Source organism: Anopheles nili, chromosome 3 (assembly GCF_943737925.1).
Source record: "Anopheles nili chromosome 3, idAnoNiliSN_F5_01, whole genome shotgun sequence".
Lineage (NCBI taxonomy): Eukaryota > Metazoa > Arthropoda > Insecta > Diptera > Culicidae > Anopheles > Anopheles nili.
In genome coordinates, this window is record NC_071292.1 from 59,431,100 (window position 1) to 59,453,611 (window position 22,512).

Sequence of the window (22,512 nt, forward strand, 5' to 3'; positions counted from 1 at the left end):
GTTATGGGAGCGTTAAAAAAGGACGCAAGTACAGAAAAAAAACAGAATGGCACCCCGCAACCATTCCCATCATTGCGCTGATGTTCGGTAATTTAGCTTCACTTTGCTGGCCGCCAATCAAATCGATGTTGCTTTCTCCACCACCCTCCCGTACGCGCGGGGCGTTAAATCATCCTTGTTCGAGCCGCAGTAAACGGAGCAAGTGGCGCCCGTTGCTGCGTTCCGTCGAGATTACCCGGGGAAAGGATCTCGTCCGTTTTTTTTCAAACGCACCACCGAGAAGCGAAGGCGCCTAAGTTTTAGGCCGATGCCGGAAGCGAAACATTTTTTTCTAAAGCCGCCCGCCACTGACGTTGATGAATGCTTTCGAATGGATTTTCCTTCTGGCGTTTGCGCCAGTTGGAAGGGAAACACGCGTAAAAAAAGTTACCAACCTCCAATCCAATCAATGAAGTAATCTCACTTTTCAATCTCACCACCCAGCCCAACAACCGCCGGCTTGTCATCGAGCTGCGGTTGAAACGGGCTACAAAATCTACTGACGAGAGTACTGAATGTCTATCCGCGCGGGCTAAGTGCAAGGAAATGATCGAAGGAGGATGCTTTGAAGCTTAAAATTGTTGCAATTTTCGTGCGCTCACCCACCCAACTAACTGTGGTTACGATGGCTGAGTGACACACCGATCAAAACCATCTTCGTGTACCGTTGGGTTGTGCGTTATTGGTGCAATTTTTGGATCCGCCGGCCGCACTTAACGCGACTAGAAGTGCCGAAATGATGAGTCGCTTTGTTCTGTGCTTCGAGTGAACGCTACCGGAAGATGGTTTGTTCGTTACTGCTGCTGAGGAGGTACCGTAGGTAGGACCCGGAGCTGCCCGGAAAAGCGGCCCTGATTGCCAGCGGCCAACAGAACTTAGGAGAACGTTGGTGGTGTCGTCGTGGGGTGGTGTAGACTCGTCGTCGTCGTCGAAGAAGCCACCGGTTGTTGGCCCACGGGCGGTTCCGTCACGGTTGCGTCACACTCGGGACGCCGAGCGATCATCATGTGGCTCGATTTGACCGCAATCCACTCATTCCGGGACGCATCGAACCAGGTCAGCCCTAGGTTATAGCGGCCGTTTAGGTTCGCGTGCTGGCAGTGCGAAAACCACCAGCCACCCTCGTAGTTCCCAGCGCAGTGCGTGTTCGAGATGTCCCGGTCGACGTCGATCGCCGAGAACTGCATGTGGTTTTGGTACTCGAACGCGTCCGACGCGTTACCAGCGTACCCGCCGAGTTCGAGCCGGAAACCGGCATCGCGCGACCCGATCCGGAAGCTGGCGTAGTCCGCGAACCAGGTGTTGTCGTAGATGTCCTGCATGACGATGCGCAACCGCGAGCAGTTGTCCTGCGTGAGGTGATGCAGTGCCTGGTTGCCGATCCAGAACTCGCCGGCTGGTGTGCCGAAGCCTTGGGCGTATTCCTCCCACGAGCGGTTGAAGTCGACGGTACCATCCTGGCGACGTTGCACCGTCGTCCACTCACCGAAACACTGCGTCATCAGCGGGTGGTGTTGCTCGGCGGGTGCTATCAGATAGAGGCCACCATCGCCCGGCTGGTTCACCGTGCCAGCGGTGCGCATTCGCTCGATCTGGCTGCAGTCCCGGGGCAGCTTGTTGATGATGGACTCGTACTCGTGCTCGACGGATTCCAGCTGCTGGACGAGGCGCGTCGTTTGCTCCAGCTCGGTCGGTTCCGGGCGTGCCGTGCCGTTGTAATCGGACTTTGAGCCCGCCTCGAGCTGAAACGAAATGGAGAACCAAATGAGCATTCCTCAGATATCTCCGGTGGGGGAAGCTTTCGTGGTTTCTGGAATTGCGTGGAAGGGAAATTATCAACTGTCCGGTGACTCGAAGCCGAGATGCTGCGGCGAGGGTGCGATAGTAATTAAATCGAGCAAAATGATGTTTACCATTAGTCGGAAAGGGGCAAACAGCGGTGGTCCGGTGGACCGGGTGATCGAGCGTGATTCATTCGTGCCTTGGTGGGACCTCATAAAGCGCTCGTGAAAGGACGGATTATTTCTCACACCGATGGCGACATTAATACCGCTGAAAGTGCGATAATGAGAACCTCAAGAATGGCTGAAAGAAGTGAATAAGCTTCATTGCTTGTGTCACCTCGAGCTGGTCCTGAGCTGATTGCGCTTTGGTGCAATAAATGGACAAAAAAAAAACGGTTCGGAATGCATTCACAAAGCATTTGTGCTCGCCCGTCACTTCATCATTGCAGCTTGGTGTAAATTAATCCCTAAAACGACATTAATTATTTCCAGAACGCAATTAACATGTTACGTGATGATGAAAGATTAGAATATGACCGTATGCGTCCGAGCAGCAAGCAACAAGCAGCATTATGCAAATGCAACCCCTCATAAGGTCCGTAATCGAACGTTGTCTAACGAAGGGAAAACGAGAAACCCTCCGAATGGGATTTGTAAGTAAGCGAGTAGCAGCTTTTACCCGTTTGTACCGCATTCACCTCACTGGAACGCAATGCCAAGGCATCTCGGTAAAAAAGGGCACAATGTGAATTTTTATATGGACTTCTTTTTTTTGTGTGTGTGTGTTCCTTTCCCATCCCAGAAGCATTCCTCGGAATTCTCGGTAGGCGGCCAGTTCCGGTGGCACTAAAAGGAATACCATTGCCGCTGGTGCCTGGTGAGTGTGTGTCTGCGTTGTGGTATTTTGGTATTTTATGCTGATGCGATGCATTTACGGCAAAAGTTTCCACAAGATAATCCGTAATCCGGTCTCCTCTCTGGCAAGTTGGGAATAGATGACAACCCATGCGAAAGTACGTCGCTTTCATCTTGCTACTCTGGAAGCCTCCAGCTCGTCCAACGTGTACAGCATACTCGTGGGTGTAGTAAGGTGTCCCCCTCCCGCTTCCCTCTTTTCCCCCCGTCGGTCTCGAGTGCAACCGGGCTCAGTTTACAAAGCCCTTCTTGGAGGTGGGTCGGCTGGGAATCGGTTCCTTTTCCCTATTTATTGCTGGCCTGCGCATACAATGTGTACCATCTCGTTATTCGACCTCCGCTAAGGTGGCGATGCAGGAACAGGAACCCGGCTATCTCTATCTCTCTCTCTCTCTCTCTCTCTCTCTCTCTCTGAAGCTGATATGCTGATGGGTGGAAGCCCTTGCTGGCATTCTCATCCTCGTTGCTCACTTCCACTTCTGGCTCACCACAGCACCGGTTTTGCTCAATGTTGAAAGGGCGATTTTCGTGCAGCACCAGAATGCGTCCCTTCCGACCGCTATCTGGTCTGACAATGGCTGACTACGCCGGGCTTCAGATGCCAAGCGCATAGAGCCACCCGCAGAGCCGTGCCTATTCGAGACACGATCGATTGCAGCACCGTACCGCCGATGGCGTCGCGATGCATTGAAATCATAAATCGATGTGCGGTGGCGAATAGAATCGCGTCAATGACGGAAACGTGAGGGTTCTCTCACGCAGCGTTCTATCCCGCATCATGGAATTGCGATAAAAGAGCAATCGAAATATTCAATTCAATTTTCGACACGTACACGTACTCCCGGACCCGCTAGTGGTGGTGGGGGTCCTTTTCCCGCTCGTTGCCATTTTCCCAAAGGATGTGGGGAAGCGTTTTGGTCAATTCCATTCCGTGTGCATATGCAGAGCGGCAGAAGGCACATGCATAACCACCACCAGGGACTTTGGGAATTTCGCGAGAAGACCTGCAGTGCAAGTGCGGACAGCTTTCAAGTGCGCATTCGGGTAGTTTCGGGAAAATAAACATAAAGCCGAAGGTAGCATTATACGTCATCTCGTACCGGGTCGTCCATCGGCATGCCAGCATGCCGGGGCATGCCGCTTACACGACAATCTCATTTGCGACAGCTGACGCGCGTTTGATCGATGGACAAGATGGACCAATTTGCTACGCTTCTCCGCCGTCACGGCGTAATCATCGTTCGACAGCGTCCGGGATCCGGCTGCACTGGGGTCGGGTGGTTTCGACATGCATGCATGCGCTGCGTGGTGTGGTAGTCTACAAATTAAGCAACCGAACTTGGACCGTGTGTCCAATTTCCGGACCGACCATCCATCACCCGGCAACGGTGGTGGTTCGGTGGATTTGATTTTCTAATCTTCTCGCCGGGACGACGTGGACGACCATGAAGGGAGGCGTACATATAACATATTGCATGGCACCCGTTGTTTCGTAAAGGGACACGAAACCGACCAGGGCGGGTGAATGCTGACGGCGGTTAATTAGGGATTTTTGAGAACAGTCCAGCATCCGGTGCATTTGGTTGGACAATTATGCGGGTGGTTTGCGCTGATGAAGAGTAATTTGAGATGCTCCTGCATGCAGCGTGTGGGAATTAATGCAAACTTTCTGCTGCATGCCATATGAGACCGTTGCGGGTGCGTTCGAAGCAGCATTGGGACATGAGATACAAGCCACAGGATTGTAGCGAAAAAAGGTAGAGTAATAGCACCGTGAAGGATACCACATTGGATTGCAGGATACAAAGATCGCCCCGTTGCGAGGAACGGAGCTGAGCAGTGAAATAAATCCACGCTCTGCCCTTGTGCAGCCCCGAGGGAGGTGCTTGAGATGAACTTTCTGTGGCATTTGCGTTCGTGGTGAGATGTCGAAAGTTTTACCCATCCATATATTTATGCACGCAAAGTGCCGCTCGCCTTCGTTGCTGGCGTGTCGGCAAACGAGCGTTTGCCAATGTTTCCCCATTCTCATCGGAAAGTTGTAACGCTAGCGGTGGTGGTAGTATCCCGTTGGGTCTTGAGACCGGGGCAATGTAATCTCATAGATGAATTTCCGCCATCGAAAATCGCAAACGGCACTTCTCAGACAAACGCGAAAAGCATTTGCCTGATAGGGATCGGGCGCCTCCATCCGGGTGGGGTGCAACCGTGCTGCCCACACGGTACGGTAAACAGAGCGTCAACTTCAACTATCGCTGGTGCGAAAATATTTCCACCGACGCAGCCGTGCTCAGCCGCCCACATCCGGGGCGAGAGTCGCCATAAATCTTGCTCCCTTTAGTTTATATATTTCCGCTCGTGGGCGGCACGGGTCGCCGGAAAGTCGCAACTGCTGCAAGTTGAGTTTTCCCGCCCAAGACGGCATTCCACCCGTACGAGGGAAGGTTGGGATCACTTTTCGCGCAAGCGATCTTACACGCGAAAGCACACCGCGAGACAGCTTGTTTCTGTCCGCATTTATTTCGAAACTGCGCTTAGCACTGCGCTGCCATTGTCGGTGGCCGGACGCGCGGTGGGTGTTTTGTTTTCCGGCACAAGTCCTTCACGCCTTCTGGTGCCAACCGAAAGGCTTGAAACAATAGCCGCGTGCATATTTGAGGAAAATGTCCCATCATCCGATCAAGGACGCGATGCGATGTGAATCGTGGGCTTTTGGGGCTTTCGAGATGCATCCGCCCGAAAGTGAGTGTGTGTTTGTCTGTGTTACGGTGGAATTTCTCGCTGGGACAGCGATTTCGAATGCATGACCGAGCGTATAGCAAGGCGTGTTTGCATTGTTACCGTTTGAAGTTGCGACCACCAGCGGCAATAGCGTGGCGTTTCGACCCTGGAGCGATGTGAAGTGAAGCTTATGCACGCCCTGAAAGTGTCCTTTGCGAGTCGGTCCGTCCGGTGCGACAGTGGGATTACCTTTGCTTTTTTTGCCTCTCTCAACGTGCCACTGGCGACGTCGACGACGACGACGACGACGGAAAAGTCAAGCGCCCAAACTCGCTCGCTCTACGCCCCCCCCCCAGGGGACCGACGGCAGAAGTCGAATGCAGTGTTGAGGAAAAATGGGATAAAGCAATTCAATCCATCAGCTGACATCATGACGAAGTACCATTGTGTTATGGTTTTTCCTGCGGTGAAAAAGGTTTCCCCAATGCGGTGGAGGTGGAGAGATGGCTTTGGAGAAGCTTTTTCGGTGATAGATATTTTTTTAGAGCAACGTTTTCTTTTGTACCTTGCGACCCGAGTCGATTTTGCATTTTGAGCGACCAGAAAAGGGATCTTAGTTTAGCTTGTTTACGTGCATATTGTTGCAGCGTTGCGGCATCTCCAAAAGTTCCATCAAAGAACGGGTCATGGGATCAAACGGACCAAGCGCATGCGATGGATTTTTAATACACCGATTGCGTATTACTTCTTCCATGTACGTTGTTCCTCTTACGAAAGGGTCGTGTCACACGTAAGTGTGCCGTAATATGATAACACAATTTCCCTTGTTGTTTGTTTTTGCATCCATCTCAGCCATGTCGAGGCCCACCTAGGACCTTAGCGGATATGGGAAACTCGGGTTGGCGTAACGTAATTTCATCATAAATTCCGATTGTCCTCCGATCTGGTGTTGCGTGCTTGCGTCCTGCGTGATACAGTGATTCGTTCGTTCGTTCGCTCGTTCGCCGCATAACGATATTAAGCGATCATGCATAAATTCCTCCCGTTGCGCTCATCCCGGGCTAATGGAACGTACGATGCCGACACACCGACGGTAACGGACGCCGTTCGGAAGACGTGGTCGGAAAGTTGAAATGAAAGCGCGCCCAATCGATCCGGTGTTGCTGTCGCTGTTACGTGTGTGTGTGTGTGTGTGCCGGTTCCAGGATATCGCTTTGAACGAGGACTCATCGGTGAATGATGTACTGGTTGTGGCATACTTTGATGAGCGTCGGGGGCAGCACAGACAACACTGTATCTTTCACTCGAAACCATCAAGCCCCAGTCTGCCCAGAGCTCAGGGGAAATTGTTGCCCGTTTACGTAAAAGATCGTACCGTGTGCGCACCGATCAAGGGCCAAATGGAAAGCGACGTGGTACAGCAGTCGTGTCGGGAAAACAGTCTGGATGTCATAATTTTACGGGCACCGACCGTTCGTTTGTGTAAAGGCACTCTGCCTGCGAACGGAAGCGTTGTTCGTGGAAAATGTTCATTTTTTCACGTCCGAATCCCCTTTCAGCAGAAGGTTCGGCTCTCGATCGAACCCACCGGAGGTGAGCCATCGAACAATCGTTCAATGGAGAGCTTCATCTTAAGATCAACGACTTATCGAGATTTCCCGCCCAATTCTCCCCGGACCAGCACCGGAACACCCAACCCGGCAGCAAGTATGTGTGGTCTGCTTTAAGGTTACGCTTCACCGGGCAAACGAGCAGGCGGAGAAATTGGTTACACTCGCCCCGATTCGCATCCACTTCACGAACCACGGAAGCATGAAGGGGTTCGATGTAGCCGAGATAGAGCAGCCACGGTGAATGGCTCCCGGCCCGAGACAGCGGCCCATGTCCTGGCCTTCAGCAAACCGTACACTTCGACACGTTCCGGCTCATATGCTTACGCTTGAACACGCCGCCCAGCGAGCGGGAAACGATGAATTGGCGAAATAGCAAATCGCCACGGCCGCCAGCGACGAGCAGCGAGTGTGGCTGGTAAGATGACATCCCACTTCTGGCCCGGTGGGGACGTTGCGAGTTCTCGTGATGCTGTTGAACCCTTTTTTTTGTTGCTGGTTGGTGCCATCGTCGCCCCCACAAAATGATTTCTGGGCGCGTGCCACTTCAGCACACAGTTCATCTCGATATCGATGAGATGGTGGTTTGGGCGGATTCGTTTTTCTTTGCGCTTTCGTCCTTTTTCGTTTTCTCTAATCTTTTCTTCAAATTGGATGTAGTATATGGTTCAGCCCATCCACCGGATGCCAGCGCCGCTCGGTTGCACGGTTTGTCATTTGCGTATTCGGCGACCGAAAGTAAGCAGCACTCCGTGTGCGATAAGAGAGCATCGAACTAATCGAAACGGTCCTGGCTACGGTGCGGAACGTGCAAAACGGCCCGCCCGAAGGATCACAACGCCCACAGGCGGGAAATTGAAAGCAATCACCATTACCGCAACGTCACCCATGTTTTGTAATCATTTCCGGCCGCAATTCAATTAAACCGCTCATAAAATGGTTTAGCCTCTAATATGCAATCGATCGGGCTATGGGGCTTCGGGGGGGGTGCGAGTCTAACTCGTTAGCAGCAGCCGGCACCGGCACTGGCAGTGGTGCCAATGGGGCCAGACCTGGTTCAGGTCTATTACTCGAATCGAAAGAGAGGCTCGACGGCGCTATCCCCGACAGCCGGGTTCGGTGCTTAATAATTCCAAAATTAATGGCACACTGCGAGCGTGGAATTGAGGAATAGGTAATCGCATTGGATTGGTGATAACATTAGTCTAATTATATAATACATTCAAGACGCGCGTAGGGAGGCGCGGATCGAGGAGGTGATTAAAATTCCAACCATCCGGGAATGCTTTTCTTCCGCCGCACATTGGAGCTTAATTGCGTAGGATTGGGCACACGGTATGCTCGAAATTGGTGATATGTGATAATTGGATGCGTTGCGTGAATTCAACAGAATGGTTGCGGCGTGTTTACTCATCGTTTAATGAATACCGTGAATCATTCGAACAACCTTGCATTCCGCTGCATGATAGATTAACATTCCTAAGCGCCATTCCGGGAGATAATTAAATGGGAGATCGATTGAAATAATAGTCTTTTTTCTCTCCACCGCACTGCAAGCGACTGCACAAACAGAGTGCGTTCGTTGTCGGAGATTAACTCTTAAACCCGGGTGAATGGGTCATAGGTGGCAGTTGAAAGGGATTGCTCAGCGATGTAATTGTTGCGATTGGTACCAGCAAATAAGGCCAAAAGCAAATAACCACTCGTAACTCTTGGAATTGCGACTTAACCGTGCCCTCACGATGGCTTACGCTAATTTACATTGCTGACGTTTTTGCGACAAATGTTTATTCCCAGCAGGACGCACCAACACGCGCTCATGGGAACGCGCATGTAAACGTTCGGTCTCGGTTGAATATTGGCCCGGCGGGGATGGTAAAACTGTACGAGCGACCAGGCGCCTCCATCATTGGCGCTGTTCCCAATCAATCAATAGGGAAAGTTATTTCAACAACGCAGCGGTGCGATTTTCCCATGGGACACTCGCTCAGGTGAATTGATGTCCGCTGACAGGCCGCGTTGCGGCTGCTCACCGGTGCGAGCGTGCGAAATCGCAATTTGGATGCCAAACACCGTCCCCGTGGGAGGACGGTTTCACTTGAGAAGAAAAAAAAAACAAAAAGCTGCACAAGAGCTGCTAGAAACAAAATAACGCCCTCAAAGCTCGCCGGGGAACGTGGCGTTGGCATCACAAAGAAAATGCTTTCGATTCTTCGCTATCCCGGGCACGGTCTGGTGGACACCCGCGAGACAACCCACCGTGTGTTCCCAAAAATCCGGCGAAGGTAATTTAAATTTCACGCTTGTCAACTTTTCGATCATTCGTGTCATACCCCACGGGCCCTCACGGGCTGAACCGTCACCACAGTATGCGCTCTCCTTCCCCGTTGCAGGTAAACATTGTTTCCGACCATCGGAAGAGCTTTTTTTTTGGCCTTCTTCGGCTGGTTTTTACCACCATCCAGCTCACGTCCCATTCCCATCCCAATGGGTGGGAAATTTTTGGGCGAAAAATCGCCGGCTTACAACCGATGGCATTCGGGGAAAGCCTTCACCGCACCGCGCAGTTGCCATGTTTGGCTAATGAATGTGCACACGGTGGACCGTGAAATGTTTCATACGTACCGTGCTGGGGCCGCTGTACGCGGATAAGGATACTTGTCGTCCAAGCCCACTCGTTCGTTCGTTTTACGAGCCCTTGCAGTAGTCGAGAGCAACGACAGCGTGTTGTTTGGGCTTGACCAACGCGAACGGTGCACGGGCTGGAAACATTGTCCCATGTCCTAAATATCGAAACAAGTGGTGCATAGCCTAAGCGGGTCCCGTTCAAGGGTATTTTTTTCTCGTTTCGTGCCTTCACTCACCGCCCATCGTTGGCACGGTTGTGTTCCAACATTGCGCGAGGATAGAATTTTGCGCAACTGTTCTGGAACCGTGGCTTTCGGCAAACGACCAAGCGACATTAGAAGGGTTTGACACGCGGATCGATCGATTGATCGTGCACGCCAGAGCGATCCTGCATTGGGTGGTGCGTTCCGTTTGATTATCAAATTTTGCGGCGAACAATTTTTCATTAAAAGTTATGTCCCGTTGGCCGGCAACCAACCAGAGGGGGCCGTGTTGCCATGCGGTCTGGTTGTGAGCCTGAGCATGAGCGACCGTGGCCCAGTCGGACGGTAGGGACAATGCTAAGGTATGGCCATTATTTTTTCCCTTTCCCATGTGTCCTGTACGGGTAGTGGCACGTGATTTATGCGCGTACAGTTTCGGACATGAGGCGCTTTTCTGCTGGAGTTATCCAGATAACGGCCTTTGGTGCACTGGACTATTCGTGTATCGTCATCAGGGGACGATTTCTAATTATCATGGTTTCAACCAATCCCAAAAGGTGTTCGTTTTTAGACCAGCTTTTGAGAGCAAAGTAAGGTTCGAGCGAATGTTGAACAGATTTAAATACAATAATTAAAATCAAATAAAAAATACACCACAAAGAGCTTAACTTACCTTCTCGAGTCGGTTTTGTGCCATCTCTCGGTGTAGCAGGGAAGCCGATCGGATCCGCTCCAGCTCTTTCTTCAGCTCGTGCACCTCAGTCTGAAGCCGTTTGACAATGTCTCGTTCCTCCTGAAGCGCGCTCACGCTAACTGCCACCGCTTGGATGCTTTTGGCGGCATTGTGCACTTCTTCACGCACCAATCCCTGCTCGGACGCGGCCTGCGCCACACCGAACTCTACCTTTGCGATCTCGCGCCGCATGTCGGGTACTGTCTTTTCGAACTTGCCCTGAATCGCCTCGACGTCCTCGAGCAGCTCAAGCATAGATCCATGCAGCTTGTCCAAGCCCGCGATCTGACGGCTCACGTTGAAGTTTGCTCCCGCCAGACGGCGCTGTTCGATCTCGACACTCCGAAGCCGATCCGCTAGGCGATGGCCGTGCATTTCGCTCAGCTGCCGCTTCATGACACTCTGTTTCACCTCAAGCTCGTGTAGCTGCTGGCGAATGAAGCGCTGGTGGCGCATCCGATGGTCGGCCTCCGGTTCCACGAAGTCGATCGTGTGGGGCAGCATCGATTTCACCTGCTGCTGTGGTTGTTGTGATCCCGCGGAGGCATCCTGCGGAGGGACAAGAAAGGATAGGTTGCGTTAGTAAATTGACCCCAACAAACTGAGGTTGTGGCTTTTGCCACACGTTTGGATCGCTTTAAATTGTGTTCGGGTTCGGTTTTGGGAATGGTTGTTTGGGCATTGGATTAGGGCCCGAAAACAGACGGTCGAAATTGGCCCACCTGCTAGCATGCCGCCACGCGCGAGGACCAGCAAGGAGGGTGAAATTTATTCCTTCGTACGCCCCAAAAATAACATATTCACTTTAACCTTGGCCCACGCCACCAGACCAGTAGGGCTGCTAAATGTATCGGTTGTTCGCATCATTCCACCTAGCAACACCCAAGACCACAGTGTCGACAGGGATGGCGGGAGATTTTCTTCCCAATTTACAGCCCGTAGGTTTGCCCGACCCATTAGAAATCCCCTTTTCGGAAACCGGGTTGAATTAATAATTAACATTCCGTGCAGTAAATGCGCAGCCGGTGATCACGTTCAGGGTGGCTGCGTGCTGGAAGTCGACCATCCGTTCCCCGGTCGAGCAGCAGGATCGAGGTTTTGGGTTGCAATTTTTGTCTTTCTTTTCACTCCTGGACCTTGGCCACGCTAGGCAGCACTAGACAGGAGAATGGAGTTCACTCTTCTTTTTTTTTTCATTCTACCCCGATTCCAACGCCCGAAATCACTGTGCAAGACCCAACGGTCCCAATCGGCGTGAGTCCGGTCCGGCAATCCACCTCCAACATACGGCCCCAGGCGAGTGGTGGAGCTGAATTTATAATAACCTCGGAAAGGGGGTCCTGCGCGGTGGCAGCAATAACATTTGGAAGAAATGGTTCGTTTTATTATTCAGCAGGTTTGACCTTTTGGTGGAAGGGAGAAAGTACCCACGCGGCGGTCACGTTTGGTGCTCTCGCATCCTTTCGCTAGTGCCGGTCTTTCGATGGGGTCCGAAAGGGTGAGAGAGTGCACGGTTATAACACAACGCCGCTCTCCGTACCGTTGCCATCCATTTTTCGGGCCCTCCCCCCACGCGGGGAGAGAAAATTATACAATTACACTCTTTTCCATTCACTTTTCCGCCGGACGATGACGCTAATAGACGCCGGGCGAACGGAGCAACTTTTGTTCGTGTAATAAATACACTTCATCGTTGGCGTACGGTGGGACCCGCCGTGGTAGGGCAAGCTGAGTTGGTCGGAATTCCCTAATGAAGCAACACCACTACGAAGGGTCCCGAAACGCACGGCACGCTCGGCCGGAAAAACCCCCTTGCGGGATAGCCCACTGCCAAAAGGCATGCTTTAGGGCGTGCTTCAACACGAACGGGAGTGCTTCCGATGGTGTGTGTGTGTGTGTGTGTGTCCGTTTGTGGGGCGAAACTTTCTCGCCAATAAGCATCCCGCGTCAGGACGAGGAATGGAAAATTTGACCCTTTACGGCAGGAAGGTTCGGTTGCGTGGGACGTTGCGCGCAAGGTTATCATATCGCTTTACCGCGGGAGCCGTGGCGTATCCCTGGTGTAAAATAAACATTTCCAGGCTCCAGGAGCACGCGAGCAGCAAGTATCAAATTATGTACGTAATTAAGAGAAATGCTCGCAAACAGCACTCCACCCGATCGGTGGGAAGCCGGTTGGCGCAAGTGGCTCACGAACGGCCTGAAGGAATGCTGAAACACCCAGATTATTCTACACCCGCCGCATGTAATTTATGCCCTCGCGTGGTTCGTGTTCGCAGGGGTTGCGTGTGCGTGTTGCGAATGCATTCCAGCCAGGTTCACAACCATCGCATGATACGGGAGAGAGAGAGATCCGCTATCGGAGTTTAGAGTATTCAATCAACTTAATTAACCACAAATAATGATGGTAGCTGCTGGTTCAACCATGACCTGGGTCTTTCCCCATCGACCGGACAATTACTGTAATCGAATTGAAGGACGGCACCGGTTAGTGCTATCGAAACTGAGAGCATGGCTGGTGGTGGATTCGAGAGAAAAAAAAACCCCATCCAGTTCGTTGACAAATTCTGGTCGATATGTTCTGGACAAAGTTTGACTTTTGACCAAAGTTCACGAAGCCTTCCGGGGATTCGGGGGTTCGATGGGCCAGCGGTCAGTTAGTGTGGGATCCAATTTTACCGAGCGGCTCTCAACGAAGGACGTGAAGGAGCTGCTTCCAATGGAGCGGCGTTCCAATGGGAAATATAAGTTGGCTCTGCACGCCGGAAGCCGCTCGAGGATGCTCGATGCGTTTTTTTTTCTCTCTCTTTCTTCGTAAGAGCCGACTTTATTGGCAACTATCCGATGAATGATGTTTGCGGTAGAATTATGGGTTGGAAGAACTCAATGTGCCCCCTTGAAGAAGGCTTTCGCGGAATGATAGATACGTACCGGTCGCAAAAGATTTATAGATAAAATTGGATCAACTCTGCGGTGTGACTTGGTCGGTTGTGCAAGCAAGATCCGGGAATACTAAGTTACGGTTCAACCCGAATGGGAAGTGAATCGTGTGTGGTGTGGATGATTTCGGGAAAACCGGACAAAACGGGTCTCTCGAACTGCGCCTTCGAAATGAGGTTTCGCTCGAACGGCAAAACGGCACCCAGTGGATTCGACACGTACCGGAAATACATCTTCTCGCATGACTAAACGACACCGGCCGAGGCAACCAGAAGCACCCGATTGTCGTGCGTGGAAAGCCAAAGTAAATTTTCCCCTGCGACACACCGGCGCGAAAGGCAACGAGTGCCAATTCGAGCACCACGTAGAACCGTTTGCGGCAAGAGAGCACGATTTCTTTGGGTGGTGGTGAAAATATAAAGGTAATGAAAACGTTCGCGTACCTGTTCCCGGCTGGCCTGCAAATGAGTTTCGCGTTCCCGTTCGCCTAGAGGTTTAAACGTTTCCATTCTTTCCGGCACGCTCGAAGATTAACTATCGCGTTTTAGGTTTTCTTTTTGGTTGCAACATTACGCTCACCTTCGGTGGACCATATTGGCCCGAGTTGCATGGTTGCAATGCGGAGGGTTTGCGCCTGTTCGCCTCCCCTTTTCAATTTTTTACGTGCCTAATGTGCTGTTTGCACCACGACCTGCAACACCGCGGTTCGTCGACGCGAAATGCATCCCCGTCGAGCACGCGCTCGCTACAATTGCCATCTTCACCGTTTAAAACGTATGTGGGCACAATAATTGAGCCCCATTTACCTCGCCGACGGCGACCCGTCGTGTGTCCGCCTCTCTGGGAAGCTGTGAGAGTGTAAAACGGAAGGCCAAAGAGAAAAAAAAATGCAGTACCCTGCACCCGTGCAAAGGTACATTTCCAAGATCCCCGAGATCGCTAGAGCAAGGTGAAGCAACGTAAGGAAAAATCCCCACCGAACGGGGAACTTTCGCATACACACGGCCGTTTTGCCAGGCGAACCGGAACCGCCCTCTGAGTGGGAACGGAACGCGGGGTGGTTTTGTGTGGAGCAGATTTTTGCGGTTTTCTGCACGATGAAGCCCGGATGCGTCCTAACGAGGTTGAAAATTAGGATGTAAGCTACATGGTGGTGCTGCAGCACAATGAGTTTACGGGTGGAAATGCTTACCCCCCCAGCCCGGAAAGGAGCAGAACTTCCGCCCTTGGACGGATACCCACGCAAAAAAAAAGAAAGCCGGGTCAGAGCGACAGAGTCTTGTTTCACCGGGCGGTTGGCGGTGAGCGTTAGTGTTTGTTTTCACGCGCAGATGAGAGTATAATATTATTTTCTGTACGTATGTTGGAGTGGTTTTCTTTTTTTTGTTTGCTAAATGAATATTTGCACAGTTTTCCCGGGATAAAAAAATGGGTGGAAAATGGCACCAACGTCACGAGCGTTAACGTGCGCTGTTTGAGCTTTTTGCACCGTTTGGCATCGTGCGCTTTTTTTCTCAAACACTTTAACCGCACCGGTTGGCTGGGACAAAGAAGTTACAAATTTTTATTTGCATCTCCCATCCACGGGGAAACGAGAGTGCACTAAAAGGTTGCGCTTGCTCGTGTAGGTCGTGTAGGACGAGAAGTTGAGCTATTATTCATTTTTCGAGGTTTGCACCTCATGCTCGTAACGATAGTTTGTACTCGCTTTCTTCTGCAAGTGCACGAAACTCGCTCCCGGTAAGCGGCGAGAAAGCTTATACACGTACGGCTTTCGGACGTGGGAAGAAAAGTTTGAATTGATTTGTTTTTCCCTGCGAGCCAGCCACCCTTTCAGGCTGCTCAAATCCGCGTGCCAAAACCACGCTGTTGAGGACGGGAGCATTAATTTATCGTTCTCCAAATGGATTGCTTTTCATAAAATTCACGACCGGTCAAATTCGCTCGAATGTGCAAACGATGATGACTTTGGTAGGGAGGCGGAATGGTGAAGCGTGTGCGAATATTTTCATTTCGCACCCAGCACGCGGTGAAAATTTATCATCATTAAGCGAGCACGTAACGCAGCCAGACTGCACCGGTGGCGTACCAGGCGCCTCCATGCGCAACTTGGTCATGCCAGGGGAAAAGTTTTACACCGCGGTTCCCACGGATGCTGCCGTGGAAATTGTACAATTTTACCAGGACCTTTGCAGGTGCACACCGCACGCGCATTGGCCGGCGGTGGTATAATGAAATTAAAACAAATCGCTTAAATTGCACTTTTCAGGTGAATAAACAAATCTGACCGAGGTGTGTCGAGATTGAAGCGGTTGCGTGTGATACAAAAAAGAAAGAAAGACAAAACTCTATTTTACATCTTTTTCCCACGCTTGTGCTTGCAGTTAGTGTTTTTTTTCATCTCGTTTTCTCTTTCTTTCTTTTGCCACTGACTATTAATGCAGAAGCGCAATAACCAACATATATCACGATCGCTCGGGACGGGTTTGTCCTGTTTTTTTTGTTCGTCCCACAGTTGCCGTGTTTTCGCGAGCGCCAGCCGGGTAGGGATGGCTCGTGCTTTTTTCAGCGCTGGGTACTCAATAATCGGTTCACGGTTGAAAAACATTCATACGGCGGTACCACGGCACGCAAAGGGCAGAGTTAGGCACCGTTTCACCGCTCGCGACGTAGCCACGGATGGCGGGCGCACATGAAACTTAATTAAAAATGCAAATAAAAATTTGCACGTACTCAGCGCCGAACCGCCGGGCTGAGTGGGGAGTGGGTGGTGTGTGGAAAGGATCTTTTCCCGCGTGGATACGTGCTACAATCCTTTCCCCCATCGTCCTGGTTTTGTCGCTCTCGGTGCGATAGAGCAACCGTGCGGTAATGGAAGTAAAGGAACCGAGCATGAAAAATCACAGAAAATGGAGCGGTTACGCAAAGGGGGTGGAAAGTGTGAGGTGGCCCTAAAGAGGGAAGGGACACAACAGAACTCGTCGAGAGAGAATATTAGGTACCAGGGGGATTTGAAGCCTGTGACCTGTTGTTTCAATTTGTTGATGTTGCAGCGAGTGCGCGCGCGAGCGCGAACGGCCGCCGATTTCTAAAGCCAAACGAATTTCATTTTGATCGAACCCGTGTTGCACATTTCAACACAGCTTCGTTATCGTTAGGCTGGCAGCGCGGGTGATGGAAAACGAACGAAACAATGCTGGGAACCATCGCGCTTAGCCGATTGCGAATCGTGCGCTCTGGTGCACCACTACGCTGTACCGTGCTGGCTCCACATTGTATCCCGTATGTGTTCGGTTGCGTTCTGTTACCCCCTTTTTTTGCAACCGTTGCTGATTGTAACAAAAGCCTGCATGCTATAATTCTACATTTAAATCCCGATGGGAGGTTAATTTCTATGGCCCAATTTTTGCTTCATCGTTGCGAAAACGGCTCCATTATGGTCGATTGTTTACGAGGGTGTTTCTCGTGAGTGAAATAATTTTGCAGCGATAAAAAGGTCCTCTTTTCGATCGCATTTCCATGAACCGTGTATGTTTGCTGCCAATCCGGGCATTGAGCGAATGCATGCAAATCATTCCGGTCGGATGCGACTTTGTTTCGATGCGGTGCAGCGTTGTCGGTATGTTACTAATTTCCCTTAGGGCTCACTCGATTATTATCCCGTGCCACGTCGGATGGAAGGGAATGGAATACAACGGGATAAGCAAATGTTCAACGAACTGGAACTGGTGTGATAATGTGTATTTTCTACATGCGGCTAGTGAGTCGACTTTCTTGAGTTCGTTGCAAAACAAACAAAAATGATCGTGGTTGCACGAGCGTCCGATTAGAATATGACATGGCACTGTTCAAACACACACGTTGTATTGTTTGTAGTTTACTTTGTGCAACTTTGCTTCAAAATGCAATTTTAGCACCTTTAAATTATGCGTTTCGGTGAGCTACAGAGATGTGTGCAAATCCATTCAGTTGACATCCCTAGGCATCATCTACCTCTTTGGTAACACAAATAGGTTTTTTTTTGTTTTTTCATTTACGCTTTTTCCATCTTTGCTCACGAAAAGCAACAAAAAACACTCATCGTATCAACGCTAACCTTTTTCTTTGGCCATAATTTGTCCTCGTTGACAAGGTGCGCGCTTTGTGCCGCGCTCGGTATATCAAACGCCATGGAATGAAGGATCAAAAGCACAGGTGAAAATGTAACTGCCCTTAAGCGCAGCATCACCGTAGTGAATATGTGCCACGGTACCTATGAGGCGCTCTATTTTCCCCTTCTAAAGGTGGTCGATTGGGTTTTGTGGAAAACGTGCATAATTTTTGCAGAAAACTGCACCACCACGCTCCATAATGTAAGCGATGTTCAAGTGTGGCAGAGAGAGAGAGAGAGAGTTCGTCGACGATCCACATGTTCGAGGCCGTGTGGGCATTATCCGGGCAGCCACGAGAAAAGGGCCGGAAAAGCACTTCTTCTAACGTCAGCGTGTTTGGTGGGGATTACATGCATTCAATGGACGCGGGCACACGGTGTCATCCCGACCGTCCTTGTTCGGTTCGTCCTCGTCGACGCGCCTTTGAAGTTCTTTGTGTCCATCGCGTACAGCCGGCGTACGGTGGTCGCCTCCAAAATAAACCCTTCCTCCTGTAAATGACACCGAAAAACGCCCGCTCGTGCCTTACGCAAATGCTGCGATACTTTGCCACGATCAGCGCGCTGCACTTTGGCATGCATCTGCGGGCGGCTGGAAAGCGATGCTTTTTGATGCAGTACGGAATGCATCTAGAAGGCGTGGCATACCTTCAAGGTGCAACATTTGTAGCGGAGTATTAGCATCCGGTCGATCCGCCACCACAGCACAGCATCGAGCAACAGTTTAACCTTTTGATGGCCATCGCAACGTTAGCTCCTCCAACGTTGATGGCATTTTTTATGAAACTTTTATTTCTAAATGAATTTATTAGAAGCTTATGCTATTTTTGCTCTGCCGAAATTGCTGCAAAATAATAGTCAAATCTTTGCGCTAGTTGATGCAAGTCACACCTCCGCAAGGGTTAATTTGCACAACCGAAGCTTTTACATGACGCTGCTGTCCGTGTGTGGGTAGAGGAGTGAAGAGCGATCAAAATATCCAAAGCTACCTAAGCGACACCGACGGACGGACAGTTGGCCAGTGTGGCGAACATAAACCCCCGTGTGCCATATTAGCCATCTCCCCAGCTGCTGCTGCTGTTGCTGCTGCAGACCAGCCCAAGGTTTTCCCCGTTGGTCTGCAGGGAAAGTTCACCTATTAAGCATTCCCTCGGGCTGAGTGCGCCGGCACCATGCGTGTGTGTGCCAGAGACAGTCTCGGTAGGTTGGAAGTTGGTTAAAAGCATACGTATTGAATATTTTATCAAGGCTGCATGGATTTATTTGCCTGTCCAAACGATGTGCACTAATCGGTTGCTGTTGCTCCGTGTTTACATGGGGCCGTGTTCGTCCACTCCGCCTGTGCCTTTCGCCAGAGCTGAGAGCGAGAGAGACAGAGAGAGTAACCCCAGGACCGAGGATACTGTTTCAATTTGTGAACCAGAAAATAGTCGGCAAATGGGGATACACGCCCAACCGACCCGTAAGGTGTCAATTGCAAACTGTGGATACGGTGGTCGACACACGCACACGGTCGGTCTGCGAAAGGAGTAAGTTTCGACGCCAGGTAATCCAGAAATAACGAACCCAATTTCGTGTGAATGGAGCGGTGAGGAAGTTTTGTTTGACGCGCTGAGACAGAAGGGTAGACAAACAAGGCCACCCTTCGGGGTCCTTGTCGGCCCGGTACAGGCCGCTCCGTGGAAATGCATTTTAAATGAGACAACTTAGATGGGCACACGGATATTATGCACGCTATTGACACGCCAATGCTCGTAACGAGTGCACGGACGACGGGCAGCCCTTGCGTGAAATAATCAGCACTCGAAAAACTTCTGCGATTGCTTCATGGTGCCGTCATTTACATGACGGATGAAACGAAACGACGAAAGGCGAATGCGCAAGGGAGCAGATTTGTTAATGGATTTGCTTCCAGATTGAATGTTTCCCCGTAATAGGTGCATATTGACAAGCTGGCATCCTCCGTTGCACGCTTTTTGCTAAACTTTCCGATCGACGTCCTCCTCACGCTCGGATCGCACGTTTTCTATTACACGAAACTTGCCCATTTGCTTGTTCACGCCCGCGCGTTCGACAACGGAAGGAAGCGAGAAATATGGTTATAAAGTTACGATAACAATAAGTGGCAACTGCCCGGTGCAGTGTTGCGTCAGCGCCAGCTGCACCCAGCATCGATGGAAGGGATAAAATCGGGCGAACGGTGAAGAAGAACCGACATGCGAAAAAAAAATAGTGCGCCTGGTGCACGGCGAAGTCTGCATGCATATAAATGCAAGAAAGAAAAAACATAAACATCCACTTGCAGCGCTTGAAGCAGCCGCCAGACAGGCTGATCCGGAAATTCAATTTGAAAGTTTGCCGGTCCCAGGCCATTTCCGGACGCGTTTTCTTCCGAGTTTTCGTTCATGCCAAGGACGCTGCGCACCTCGTTTCGTTTTCCGTTCGATTTTTAAGCATCCTTCCACCGCGCTGCAATTCGTTTGGTTAGGCTCAACCGTACACCGTTCTGTATTTCTGCAGCTTGTTTCTGCTGCACGAGCGAAAGATTGATTCCGGGAGTTCAACCAAAAGTTCATCGAAAGCCTTGATGAACGAGGAAATGGCGCAGCAACGCAGTCGAAAATAAACGAATAATAGCTGCAAAAAAAGACCGGGCCAGTGTGAGCTCGTGTAGTGTAGAGACGCCGGCTATTTGGGAGATTGATAGCAACAAAAACCTCGAGTCTCTGACCCTTAGAGAGACGCAAAAAAAAAGAGGAAAACACTGCACCTCGATGGGTGGTTTGGTGAAGTCGAAAAGATGAAATTTGTTTGGTCGCTTAATGAAATAAAAGCACCAGTCGGGCTTCAAAACCGCATACGTGTGTTGGGATGTGACCTTTTTCATGCTTTTTGACCAACGCCGGGTTGAGTCCGTTTCGCCGTAGCGAAGGTTCACCGGATCCTTCTGGGAAAAAGCGAAATCCCTGACATAAAGATGTTACAAGCCGCGTGTTCCGCAGGCGGCCAATTAGCTAAAGTGCATACACACATCATGCATTATTTACGAGAACGGGGCAATATTTAATGTTACGTATGGTTAAAATATTGTCTAAGAGTTTCAAGCGAAAAAAAACTATATGTGATAGTTGAAACGTTTTTTCCCCTCTCATTCGGCTGCATTTTAATTCGCTTATCGTAAACTTTAAAACCGAGCCCGACATCGATGCGGACGGAGGTCAAAACCGTCGTGCTGATTTATTTCCGTTCGTTCAACCTATGCTGTATTGATCCCTACTGTATCCGTAAAGGACGAATGCTTATAAGGCCAGCACATCCAGGAAGCACCAAGCAGGAAGCGACGTCCAATCCGACCCGCTGGGGTCAGTCGGTGGGAATGAATTGAGTTGACACGACATGACGCCACTCGAGCGGGTGCGAGAAAATGAAACAACCGAATAACCGATGATGGGACGGCGTTGGCAAATCGTGATATAGTGGTAGCGACATCAGCACACATACAAAAAAAGACAAAAACAAAATACAACAGCCTCACGGTTTTCGCAAAGGCTGGTGGACGTGATCCGAAGGCACGTCGGAAGTGAAGCCAAAGCGAAACTCGGTTGACAACGACAAACGAGTGTATGAATAAGTGAACAGGCTCGACCTCCGCCACTCGCTTTCCGTGGCCGTCAAGAAAGCCGGCAAAGAAAAAGGGTCAAATGAATTGGTTTTCCGAGTGGTGACCCACGGGGCTTTATTCGTTTTTTTCCTCGTATGTATGTATGTGTGCTTGCTGCCATCCGCTATCAAAGCGGGCACCACCTTCCCCAAACGCTCGCTAGATGACCTGGACGTAATGGACGATGGCAATGATATCATGAGGGAAATTGATGGTAAAAAGCTAAATGATCAACATCACAGATTGCCGGCCGCTGATGCCGGTCGTATTGCCTCATCCGCACCACCCTGTCGATGTGGGACGATGCTATTGTTGATTTTCTTGTTTGCTCCCCTTTTCGCAGCATTCGCCCCAGCTTGCCCGAGAGCGAGTGCCGAGTGGGGGTGGAGGAAAATGGAGAAAAAAATCATCATTTGGGAAATGAATATGGACACGGCACAATCGCCCCACCACACACACACACACCCCCAAACGCATGCACAAAAACGGAGGAGACCCTTAAAATGTCTTCATCCTGGGTAGACCTGTGTGTGGTGGACCTGGAAGGATGCCATCCTTCGCCGTGTGTTTGGAATTATTTATTCTCTGGCGAGGCATCCCTGCTGCTTCCCTCCACCGAATGCCTTTTTGGTTCACGTGGGTCAACGAATGGCTTTTTAGTTGAATGAAGTCTGGTGCGAAGCGGGTTGCAAGGGTTTTGCTAGGGGTGAGGATGGGATTTTTTTTTGTCGACTCCCTCCAGTCGTGAGGTTAATTGGGGAGGGTGGATGTATTTTTTTTGTCCTTTCTCTCGTTCTTTCTTAGCTCACCTTCGCCCACCGTGTAGTGGTCGACCGGTGGTTCGAGTGTGTGACGATGAGACTTTCATGAGAGCTTAATGGGTGCTACTCGAGAAACCGGAGGTCCCTGGAGGGTTTTCCATTTTCAGACGGCATGAAGCGAATCTCCTGGGCCGTGGGAGTGTGAGAATCTTGGGGCTAGTGTGCATACTTGAAGATTCCGCCGGAGTGCTCTCCAGTGGAGTATGGTAATTTGTCGAATGATCTCATTTTTATGTACGTTGATGTTGCATAATGTTGCTTTCTGAGGAATGGAAATATTTTGCGACCGCCGGTTGTGCGAGTGTTC

General features: G+C 50.6%; 1 protein-coding gene across 1 annotated transcript in view; it reads right to left on the reverse strand.

The window, feature by feature from the left end:
• Window positions 1-914: 914 nt before the first annotated feature.
• The window catches only part of LOC128724731 (protein scabrous), a 50,840-nt gene continuing 29,242 nt past the window's right edge, over window positions 915-22,512 (reverse strand). Inside the window, exons 3-4 of the mRNA XM_053818452.1 lie at window positions 10,574-11,182; window positions 915-1,781 (exon numbers count right to left, since the gene is read on the reverse strand). Of these exons, the coding sequence (XP_053674427.1) occupies window positions 915-1,781; window positions 10,574-11,182 (1,476 nt within the window). The remainder of the gene's footprint in view (window positions 1,782-10,573; window positions 11,183-22,512) is intronic.